General features: G+C 38.7%; 1 protein-coding gene across 2 annotated transcripts in view; it reads left to right on the forward strand.

Annotated features, from left to right (window-relative positions):
- The first annotated feature begins 8,003 nt into the window (after positions 1-8,003).
- LOC122418650 (cordon-bleu protein-like 1) overlaps positions 8,004-12,461 on the forward strand; it is a 113,493-nt gene continuing 109,035 nt past the window's right edge. Inside the window, exon 1 of one of the 2 annotated variants that reach the window (XM_043432908.1) lies at positions 8,004-9,422. In XM_043432908.1, the coding sequence (XP_043288843.1) occupies positions 9,283-9,422 (140 nt within the window). In that variant the 5' untranslated portion in view covers positions 8,004-9,282. The remainder of the gene's footprint in view (positions 9,423-12,461) is intronic. The other variant, XM_043432915.1, reaches the window with a different exon arrangement.

Raw genomic sequence — 12,461 nt, forward strand, 5'->3', positions numbered from 1 at the left:
ACATCGATTAGAACGAGAAGCGGCAAGTTTTCGATGTCAATACACCCGATGCGTGTACACACACACATCGCTCGAGACCTCGGAGATCGAGTTGTACATATTTTCCTTCTAATCGCTGTGAAGTTGGTAACTTGCAGTAGACGTATCACGACCGTAGGAGAGAAAGAGAGAAAGAAATAATCGGTACAAACCTGCTTTTCGTTCATCGGGGAATCTTTTATTATGTGCTCATTGAAGTAATATAAATGTGTTGATACGTACACGAAGGTGAATCTTAGAAACGAGTCTAACTCGATTCTGATATTTTTACGCGGAGTGATATTATCCTTGATAAATCATTGCATAATTAACGCAAATCAGCAGGTCGAAGAAAGAAAAAAGTTCGAAAGACAGTGAAAGTAGAGGGCGTGACGAGCGTGGTTAGAAAATAATGGAAACAGCGAGACATGTCAAATACGAAAATACGTTACGAAGTATGATGAGGAGGGCGAGAGAGAAAAAGTTACGAAAATGGCGGGCTCGGTAGAAAGAGAACAAAGAAAGTGGAAAGTGGAAAAGAAAGTGGAAGAGCAAAAAATAAAGGAAGCGAGAAGTCTGAGAATTGGGAAAGATAAATCGATGGAATAATCGAGAAATAGCATGCAGGAAAGTCGGGGAGAAGTGTGAAAAATCGCCAACTAAATGAAAATGAGAGGATCCACGAATAATATTATTATTATAATATCCACGAACGAAAGGTGAAAAGTACAAACGCGAAAAAGGACGGACGAAGATACGACAACGACAACGACAACGACAACGTAAGACTAAATCTAAATGGAAGGTGGAAGGGAGCGACAAAAGCGACAAAGCGAAAGAGAAGAGGGCGGGGCGGGGCGGGCGAGTGTCGGTAAGGGGAAGGAGTGGCGAAGGCTTCCAAGAAAGACGCCACAGAAGTTCACGGTGAAAAAGTACACCTAATCGTAATTACATATTGTTTCAAGTTCGTTAATTGCAATTTGCGTGAGTTACGTTATAAAAGATCTAACGTTACTTTGGCCTCTCACGGCAAACAATTCGCGTACTTAACGAGAATCCAATTTGGACGAATATTACGGTATCATAATCTGTAAGAGTTGAGTATACGAGCGTTTAAATTTTTATTTTTTTCCCTTGTACAATATTTTTTTATTCCTCATCGTCGTTAATCCCTTTTTCGCACTTGATGGGCCAGATATCGTCGAGAATGAATCATAAAAAGTCACTTCCTCGATGCAACGAGACGCGAATTAAATTCGCAGTGAGAAATAAAATAAAAATCGAAACAAACTGGGAGACTGCGAGGCTCTTTAAAAAAATATACGATCGAGGATAAACTGGTTATTATTATTATTTTTTTTTTATTTCCCTCCGAAGAACCCGTGCGTTGGTGCTTCTTTCTTTTTCATTCTTCGCCATTCATTCATTCTTATCGCGCTTGGCTGTAGGGTGTCGAAAGCGAATCGTAAACTTCTTTTTCGAGCTGCGACCATGAAATATTGATTTATACAATTTTCGTACTCTCTCGAGGCAAGTATATACGGCCAGGCCCATCTTTGACAGCTTGCCTTTTTTTCGATCTCGAGTCCGTTGCGTGTCCATACACTTTTGTACTCTCATAGACAGCAAATTTAAGTTATCAACGATCAGTGAGCATTATGGAAGCTTAGAAAAAAGTGATCGAGCAATAAAAGTGGAGAGTTCGATCGTCCTCTCGCGCAAAATCGTCGTTTCGAATCGCATCGTTTCCACACCAATTTTCTTGGCGTATTCGATGAAAATGTAAATAAAATCGAGGATTAAGAGCGAACAGGTTTTCGCAGCGAAGCGGCGCGGCAAGGGGAAAGCCGGGCAAGGTTGATGTTACGAAGCTCAACAGAACGGGAAGGAGTGTGCGCTCATATTATGAACATAATTGTCCGTGACGTCGATTTGTACTTAATAACGGGTTCGAGCGGCTTATAACTCTGCGCGAGCAGGACCAACCGAATATGGGGAATCTCGGACTCGCGGGGCAAAGATTAAAAGAACAAAAAAAGGGAGAAAGGGAGAAAGAAAGCGCAGGACCCGCATTTTGTCATTTCGAGCTCTCGAAGTCCGAGGAAAGCAGCGAAGCGAAGAATATAAAAACACGTAAATATGCGATGCGTACATTCGAAAGGAACGTTGAGATTTTTTAAATACTCAAGCCCCGGTGGCATGTCCCATATATTTTAGTATTCGTGCACGCATATGACATAATTCACATTCCTTTAAAATGCACGATTCAAATATAAATAATTTCGAAGATCGCATGGCTACAATGCAAAAATTCTGCCTTCGGACCAGTCCCAATCTGTACGGACTTGAGTTACGAGTTAATTCCGGGTCTTTTTCTCCAATAATTTCTTCAAACCATCGTAAATAATAACCGCGACTTTAGCCAGCTAATTATTTCTCGAGGTTTATAAGAAATACAAAACTCTCAGAAGCGGTGTCGAGTCGAAATAATTCGGCAATACTCAGTCTCGCACTCGCTCGAATAACGATCGCATGAACACGCGTGTACAACGGTTGGCGAGAAATGGACGTAGAATAATGGACAAATAATGAAACCGAAAATCCGATGGAAATAATTAAATGTGCGACGCTGAAGTTTGCAACGTTGGAGTTTAACGAAATGAAAGAAAAAAAGATTTTTTATTGAGCAATTTTTTATTTCACCAAGTACCAGTTGCAAGTTGAAAAACTACGAATTGAAAATTCGACAGGGAACGAAATTGGAGAATTACTGGAATAATTGGAGGCTATTTTTCGATCGTGTCGTTGAACTCCAACGTCGCAAACTTCAGCGTCATTGGAAATGTGTGAAAATGGCACTCAAGTCTGCTCGCGATGTTTCCAGTTTTTTACCCATACTCACTTCAAATAAAAACATCGAATTTTCATACGCCCGTGTAATCCACGCACAAATGTGCTCTCCCAAATTTTCGGAATTTAAATCGAACGACTCGTCAAGCTCCCCGGCCGGCCCGACTTTAGAGGTGAACGCGTGAAGAGGAACGAACAAAAACAAGTGAAAAGTATTTTTGACGTAAAATAAAAATGAAAAAGAAGGGCCCCGACTTGAGAAATCGTGCCGAGGCGGATAGCCACTCGCTAATGGACGTGTACCCTAACAAACGAACATAATGAACGCGAGATATCCGAGAGAATATCCTTGAGATACCTTTCGAGCAACGGCCATTCAAACGTATGGATGCAGAGAGAAACTTCGACGTATACGCACGAGAAACGTTCGAGAGGGTATTACGCGACAAGTGCATATTTAAATATCTCGATATCTGACGAACTCCTGCTTCTCTGTTTTTTTTTGCCTCTCCTTCGCAGTAATTATTTATGCCATGAATCCACGAGGTGCTTTTTTCTCTTTATTCTTTCGTTAGCAAGCAACCAACTTTTCCATGAAATAATAACACTGTTTTCCGTTGTCGTTGCAAGTCGAATTTATAAACGAAGCGAAAGAGCGAACGATCACGTTGTTTGGAGCGTTCAGTACGCTCGGACTAGTACAGAATGGGCGAAGGATTGACGAAAAATAAAATTTCTACTGACCCACGTCACGACGTGAAGAATAGTTGACGAGAAATTCGACGCGAATCGGCCGTGTAATTTCTAAAATCACGAACAGCAGCGCACCCACCCGGGAGCATCGCGTAGCTCGACTCTGCTGCGGGCTTTTCTCTCTCACTCTTTCTTACGGAAGTCACTATTGGGATCTGCCTATTTAAAATGGCAGAAAAAAGTACCAGTGACACATGACCATCTTTCATCATGTGTCACATTAATTTTCTGTCAAAATGTTCCTAAGCTAAGAAAATATTTGTCTTTGGGCAGGTACAAATCCTGCCCAACGTAATGTTGTTAAAGGCGAACGGGTGTTAGCAGCTCGTTACATAATTAAATGCGATTTTCCCGGTGGTGCGCGTAAAGAATAATTTGCCGGGTGAATTTTTACAGTTTCATACAAATTTCCTTGCAATTGATAAGAATTTACAGAAGAACACGTATTAACTGTCTACTCTCGTGCCTCCTTTTTCTGTTTCCACCCTCGGCCACCAGATGTCATTTCTCTTTATGTTGGATATTCCAATACAATTGAGACGCTGACCAGTGTGGAATGTCAATTAGACTTTCTCAGTCACTTTCAAATCATTTCAATTTGTTGTGTATTTCTAGAGCTCCGAAGAGGGAACGATTTTATTGGTTTATTCATTTTCCTCCGATGAGCTGCCTGCTATACCGAGGGATTATACCGTGCAACAATATTTGTGGGGTTATGTTTACATTTTCACAGATTCAATGTCGCTGAAGTTTGCAACGTTGGAGTCCGACGAAATGATTTTAAAAAAGTCTCCAATAATTCCAATAATTCTCCAATTTCGTTCCCTGCCGAATTTCCAATTCCTAGTTTTTCAACCCGCACTGATACTTCGTGAAATAAAAAATAATGAGTGAATGACGAATGTTTTTTTCGCTCTTTTCGTTGGACTCGAACGTTGTTGCAAACCTCAGCGTCGTAGATTCACGGGTCTCATTTTAGGTGAGCAAGGTAAAGATAATTTATGAGATTACACGCAATTCGATAAACTTCACATCGAAACATCTTTTTTTTAACGCCATTTTCTCGCGTGGAAACATTCGTTAAAAAAGTTTAAAAAATAATCGATTTTGCTTGAACTTCGTCAAAATATATTTAATTGCCGAACAGAGTGAAAAAGAAATGAGAAGAAGATGGGAAACGACGTCGAAGGTTGCATGGCAACAGACCGGGGGTATTATGCTCGTGAGGTAATCCCCTCGCGAGTGTGCCGCGTTTTCAAGCGACATCGCCATCGCGGCCTAGCGGTCAGTCCAACATAACTGCATATCTCTCGCTGTATGCTGGCGCGCGTTCGATACACTTGCTCCCCGAGTTTACCCGGCCCGGCCATTACCGCATCCTCATCCGCAGTTGGTACTCCGTACGCCAACCTGTTGCATCTCTCATCTCATCCTCCCTCTCCTCTCTTTCTCTTCGCTTTTACCTTTTTTTTTTCTTTTTCGCTGCTACATGGATATACCGCGATCCTTCTAGTTTCGTTCGGTATCGGTCTCCTCGCCTCTTCTCGTTAGTTTCAATTAACCTTTTTCCCCCAAACATAAACAATTAAAAATTTAACTTAAAAAAACATTTTTTTTCGTTTTAATTTTCAATTAAAACTTATTTTTTACGTATAAAAAAATTTCACATTTTTTCACAGCCGCAGTAGTATTTATTTGTTTTATGTCTTTTCCGACTTTTGGATAATTATTGTTCCCCTTGCATATTTGTTCATAAAGTCTGAGCTGCACACCAGCATTTAACAACCGTTTTTCTTTCCTTATGTCTAGTTTTTAACATTCCCTTATTTTACCGCTTTACCGCTAATTCTCCCTTTCCACTTTTTGTGCCATCGATTCGAACTGTCTGACGTATATACAAAGCTCTGTCTTTCGTTAAATTGTTCCTCCAGCGATGAGTGTACAAGGTATGAAAATAATGTAAATGAATGCCGGTATGTGAGATACTAATATTACGACACGGAGTTATGTAAGATGGGGCGATGTAAAATGGCGTTGTACAGTTGGAAGAAAAATACAATACAACACAATAAATTGTTCCTCCAGCTTCCGTCAGACTTTTAAATATTATTCAAGTGAAAAATTTTGTACAGTTTCATTCGTTTTGATCGCTCCCTCGTCCCTTTTTCGTACTCTCTTGTGTTTCGGTTTGTGCTTTGCTCATTTGTTAAACCTTCGTTCTTCTCTCTCTCTCTCTCTCTCTCTCATTCGTTTCTTTCTATTTTTTATATTTCTGCCATGCAATCCTCGTTTCAATGCAATTTTTTGCCTCTTTCATTCTCTTTCCTTCGTCTCATTTATCTCTTTTCCCAATAATGTTTTTCTCTTCTTCTCTTGCACGCTATAAATTTTATGGTAAAATGAGCATCTCCACCGTGCACATTCTCAGAAAACCACATAAAGCAGATGCAGAAGCGATCCCGAGGAGTTTTTTCCCTCTCTGCTGCCAATGCACCATGGCATGGACATCCTTGAGCTTCTAACATCATTTCCGGATCGTTTTATCACGCTTCTCCTTCACCTCCGTTCCCCCATGCACTACCGACTGACCGTTCGACTATAAAATGACGAGAGATTATAAAAGTAAGAAGTAGTTATCGTAACAACAAAAATAAGGAAGAAAAACTTGCGCATGTGCGTTTTACTGCCACTTTACCGTGAGCTTTACAACTCAGACGTACCAATTGCACTGGGTCAAGGGGAATCAATCAACCGCTCGTTACCTGCTCTGTCGTCTTTCTCTCTCACGCGTTACGGATAATGTGCACATTTTTTCGTCCAAATTTCGTTGTATTAAGAAGCACTTTGCGCGATCGAAGTAAAATTTCAATGGGACAAACAAAAATGAATTTCCACAACACTGAAACTTAAAAACTAACTCTCTGTTCAAATTTTTTAAGAAGGAAGATTTTGAACTTTGTGACTCTCAGCAAAGAGTCGTACGTGACGGACCTGAAATTCTGTTTGACAACCTCTCGACGACGCTCAAGTTTGCAAGGTTCGAGTCCAACGAAATGATCCAAAAAACTCTCCAATAATTACACTGATTTTCCCATTCTGTTACCTGCTTAATTTGCGATTCGTAGTTTTTCAGACTACACCGATGACTCTCTTAAATAAAAAATGTGCATTAGAAATGTCACTTTTCAGCGTCGTACTTCTCGCGAGTGGCTCGTTCCAAGTTTCGCTCTCGCGACAAACAAGCCACCCTGTAGAAAAAATCGTACGGGACCACTTGTCTTAGAGTCGAGAAAATTCTCAGTTGCCTCCTTCAAATACCGTCTCGAACAATCGATTCCGCGATCTCCGCTATTCTTGCGAACCCCCCCTCGAATCGGTTCCCTCGTGACCACTCGGCCAGTTGATTAATTCGATCTTCGACACAAATATTTCCTCGCGGCAATTGTTGCCGACTGGGGGAGGCACTTCTCGTCTCCTCGTGAAACGGCATCGCCGAAACAATCCTTTTTCGATCTTCCTGTACTCGTTAAAGATTCCGCGAGGCTTCTCGATGCGTCTGATTTTTATTTTTTTTATTATTCAAGAAAACAATCTCTTCGGAGTTTCCGATAAAAAGCCAAAAAGATCACCATTTTTTGGCGATCAATTGAATTGATAAAATAATCGTAATAAAAACGAAATACAGTTATAGTTTTGGCTTCACAGCTGCCATGTTATTATTTTTCGAATATTGTGTCAATATCGTGGTGTCTTGAGATAATAAAACTTCATAATTTCGGTTTAAATTTGAAATTAATATGTATTGGCTCATTTGATGCCATAATTTTTTATAGAACAACCGAACAGGCGAGTGATGAAAACGAAATTTCAATCGAGCGATAATTATTTCGAATTGTTATGTAACAACTTATAGAGAGGTTCTTGGAATTACGGTTTCGAAATTCCACCATTGACGGTCAGTTCAAACGGTGTTGAATCCCGAATGATTATTTTTTGGAACTTAAAAAATGTGCTCTTAAAATAGTGAGCCACGCTCAATTTTTGAATCGCCTTAACATTATTTCTATTTGAAATTGTACAGATTTTTCGCAACCCCCTGAAACGAGTTCTCACGTTCCCGCTGCGCTGGAATTAACATAGCAAATTTCAAGAATGTACGCGAGTGTGTGTGTGTCTCTGTGTCTGTGTGTATACGAACGCATGTTTCTCGGTGCATTATATCTTGGCGCTGGTCGCGCGTGTTTTATTATGCTGGTACAGCGGGGAGATTGGTCGGCTGCCGGTCTCTTCGAGAGTGTTGGTGCCACGCTCCATGGTGGCAAACATTCTGGGCGCAGTCTTTCTTCAGTACAGTTATAACTTCGGCCCGAGTCTGACGTATGTTCGTTCCTTCCTTGATCGTACGTCCTTCCGTCGTTGGAATCGTGCTTCTACGGAGCTGACGATTTTCCGTGTCAAACGTTTTGTTCCCCGCGAGCTTTTGTCCTCCACCGAACGTTTTTTTTTTTCATGCGAACGATTCTTCACGCTCCGCCGGAATTTGAAGCGTGTTAAATATTATTTAAAAGCTTACCACCAGTTAAGCACGAACATGGAAAACAAATTGTGAAATAAATATTTGAGAGTTATCGCGAGCGAGACGTCCAGTTTCTTCAACGAATCGATTAAACTACGTCGAAATACACCGATACGACGAAATCAGTGATATTTTTATTCAATGCGAAGTGTGAGATACGACATGAAAAGTGAACCAACAACGGATGGAAATTGGAACTTTAACACTGAACAAAAAGAATCTACTGGTCAAGCTGAAACTGAAAGTTCTCATCAAGTAACGAAGAAAATCCTAACCTCAAAAGAATCATAATCATAGAAAGAGGAAAATGCTGCAATCGTTTTGATAAATAGTTTTCATCGAAATCCGAGGTTAATCCGAGCAACAATGATGATTGGGTATATCCTGACGAATCACAATTTTCGTATCGGTGAATAATAGTAATCAGTGTCTCTAAAATGAGCCGAGATTTGTTTTCCATCGGCTAGACGTTCTCACGAGGACATATGAGAGTGTAATCGATCCGATATCTATTTCCCCTTGAAGTTCAAACACACACGCACGCGCGCACGTGTATAAACTCGTACACACGTACAGAACTACGTGTAACGGATATAAATGTGTGCTGTGGAAAAAAATGATCGATCGAAAACGTGTCTCTGGGCTAGAGTGATAATGACACCGGCCGGGCGGAGCATTGACCGTGAATAAAAAAAGTCGATAGAGGCCTCAGCTGGGCCCGTGTCTACGGGAGAAACCAGCGGAGTTGCCCTCGCAAGAACACCTATTATATGAGCAATTACACGTTCGAAGTGAGAAGTGCGCGAATTTATATAAAAAGGAGAGGGAGTGCTGAATTTCAGTTAGTCTCATTATCTTGGAGTGAAGGGATAAAAGCGAAAGCTCGAATAGGACATTTATTTGACATTCGTACAACTGGTGCGATCGAATAAATATTTCATGCATCAAAACGTTGGAAACAAATTGAGAAAATCGACGATTGATCGAAGATTAATCATTTTATTCCATGTCTGTAGTTCTTTTCCTAAAAATTATACTAATCCAAAGTGTCGTTAAGCATTGGAAGGATATTGAAGAAAGTGAAAATGTTGTGCCTGAAGAAACGCCGAACCTACAGCTTCACGCAGGGCGCGTGCAAAGATTTACCGAGGAGATCGAACAAGCAGAAAAATGACTACAACGAGGCCTTGAACATGGCTGTTACAACACTTCCGCGAAAGCACCGGCAAGTTTAACTTTATCACAATCTTCATTATTACAAATCCTTGACGTTTATATCATTCTTTATTTCGATATTTGTTTTCTCAAGACGAGCAAAACTTTGTGACAATAATGCTCGCTCGTTTAGTGCGTTACGAGATTTTTGACAGGTTCTAACCTAAAATTTCTAACCTCAACTCGTTCCGTCGAGTCTGCAATATCGTTTCAGTCTTCGTTTCAATTTCGTTCTAGTTCTTTTTGCTTATGTTGTTGGTATAGCTAGTTTTGAATGCTTATTCTCAATTCTGTTTCCAATAAACTTTAGTTCGAACATTTATTTTTTCCATTTACTATGATATTATTGCGACGGAAAAAGGAAACGACCGATTAATCGTTTCCTTTTGATCGATTAGAAATTTTTCGATGCCGTTAGTTCGTTTTCCTTTTCTTTTTCTTTTTCTTTGTATACGGAAAATGAACGGTGTGTATCAAATATGCGGTGTGGTATAACTGTAAAAGCTCTCCTCGCGAGTCCCGGTATTTGTCAATAAAATTGGCAACGGCCTCGAGTGAAATCACGAGAGAGTGGAAATCCGTACGCGAGATTCCCGTCACGAAATAAATGAAATTGCACACGCGTTTTCCTTCGTTGTAAACGTTTCAGTTTTATTCGCGCTTGAGAAAGGGACAAACGCCCAGCTACGTAGACTCTCGAATCGCGATTCCGCGCGGACGAAGGACGCGCGTAGGTAAAAGTCGTTCGATACTTCTGAACGAAAAAAAAAAACACAACTTCGGCCTATGCACCACGAGATTTTTCCGGTAGTCCTGACGTTCATTTATTTTCCACTAGCATTACTCGCAACTGACAAACGATACGACAAACAAACAATCGTGAGTTTCAGTGTGATTCACGATGTTCATACTCACTTTTTCCTTAAGGTAACTCCTGTACTGCATGCTAGTCAAATGAGTGCTAAATTTTCAAAACGCTTTTAGACCAAGTTCAACGTACCGATTAAACTTATTGTTAGTAGATATGTATTCAAGTATATTTTATTAACGTGAAAAAATATTTAAAATGATAGTTTTGCAAAACTATCAACTGATACATGCAAATTTCCATGATGATACATTTTCACAGGTATTTTTCAAAGAATCATCTGTATTTTTAAACCGATTTTATCGCGCCAAGTCTCATTTTGTTCCTCAACTGATCCTCTACGAATTCACCACGTAGATTTTCCTTTAAACTCATCTAAAAACAACTACATGGTGGATTCGTAGAGGACCAGTTGACGAACAAAATGAGACTTGTTGCAATAAAATCGATGAAAAAACGCAGATAATTCTTTGAAAAATATCAGTGAAAATGTGTCAGCGTGGAAATTTGCATTTATCAGTTAATGGTTTTGCAAAACTAGCGTTTTTAATATTTTTACATCTTAATAAGATATGCTGTAATACAAATCGACTCATAATACATTTAATCGATACGTTAAACTTGGTCTATAATAGTTTTGAAGATTTAGCACTCATTTGACTAGCGTGCTTAACTAGGAGTTAGTTAAGGAGTTTCGGTACAGGCGATACAGTGTTGCCATGCTAAACCATGCTAAAAACAAAAAATTTCAAAAAGTTCAGAATTTTATAAAATTTGGTCAACATATTCTTTAGAGCCAAATTTGATAATACAAATTTTTTATGATTTTTCTTCTACTTACACAGTTATCGAGTAATTGATCACTAATGTTCACGTGTATAAGAATAGCGTTTCCATATATATTAAAAGTAAAAAAATTACGCCAAGTATTAAAAAGTGCAACCTTGTTTATAATAATATTTATTATAATTTTCCTTCTAATTATTTATTCTATATCTTTGGAAAAATATAATCATATCAATTTAATCAAGCCAAGTACTAGTGATGTTTGTTTTTTTATTATTTTGATTACAAATTTAGAAAAAAAAACTCAAGCTTTTGAACAAAAACTTGGAGTGCATGGTTTTTCAAAATGTACTTAAATGAACAATGCACACCAGTATTCAAATTTTTACCAAATATATAGGTATGCATACCGGGCATAAGAAATCTGCTTTAATGCGTAATTACTCGATAACTAAGTAGAAGAAAATTTTGAAAAAATTTGTGTTTTCGCACTTGATGTTGAAGAACATTATCACCAAATTTCATCAATTTCTTAATATTTAGACTTCTGTACCGAAACTCCTTAAGCCGAATCTTTTAAGGTCTTTTCACGAACTATATTTTTCGAAAATTTCAAAAGACGAAACTTACTTTAGAATAATAATTTTATTATTTTAGAAATATAATCAACATTTTTATACAATTTTATTATTTAAAAAACGTTTGAAGAGTTCATTTTGACTAGCATGATGCAACAGCTGCTGCTACTGTTGATGTCACGCTGTCAGTATTGTTTACAAATTTTATAAGTTATGAAGTGAGTTTACTGTGAAAACTAGTATTTTATTGGGAAAAAATGAAAAAACGAACGACAATAAAAATGGTTGTTTTATAAAAACTGACAAAAAAACGTGGCGAAACAAACGAACGACAAAATATGAGCGAAAGGTCGAACTGAAGTCACGTGTGAAAATATATTGAATGCAGCGTTGCCAAACGTTACCAATCCATTTTTCGTGTAATCTGAATGATTTCTCATAAGATATTTTTTAATATGTCAGCCGATTTTCAGTGGTAAGGTTCAAAAATTAAAATACTCGTGTATTTTTGAATATCCACTATATACAACGATCGATTTTTTTCTGCGAAGTCTTGGATATAACTAATGAAAAAATTCAATAACTTTTCATGTGTGTACGACTTTCATGCGTGCTGGAGTGACGAGTGTCAGAGAAAAAACAATATTCAATAATTCATTTGCTGCTAAACTACGTGGCAACTAGCGTCAAAATTTTGCAAATCTATCCAGTACCCATTTATTTTTGCCTGCGAAAAATATCATCGCGTAATCTTGGATAGCGAATATTCACCCATCTACCTTAAATGCATGTTACGGTTACAGAAGACAGTAAAATG

The sequence above is a fragment of the Venturia canescens genome, chromosome 1 (assembly GCF_019457755.1).
Source record: "Venturia canescens isolate UGA chromosome 1, ASM1945775v1, whole genome shotgun sequence".
NCBI classification, from domain to species: domain Eukaryota; kingdom Metazoa; phylum Arthropoda; class Insecta; order Hymenoptera; family Ichneumonidae; genus Venturia; species Venturia canescens.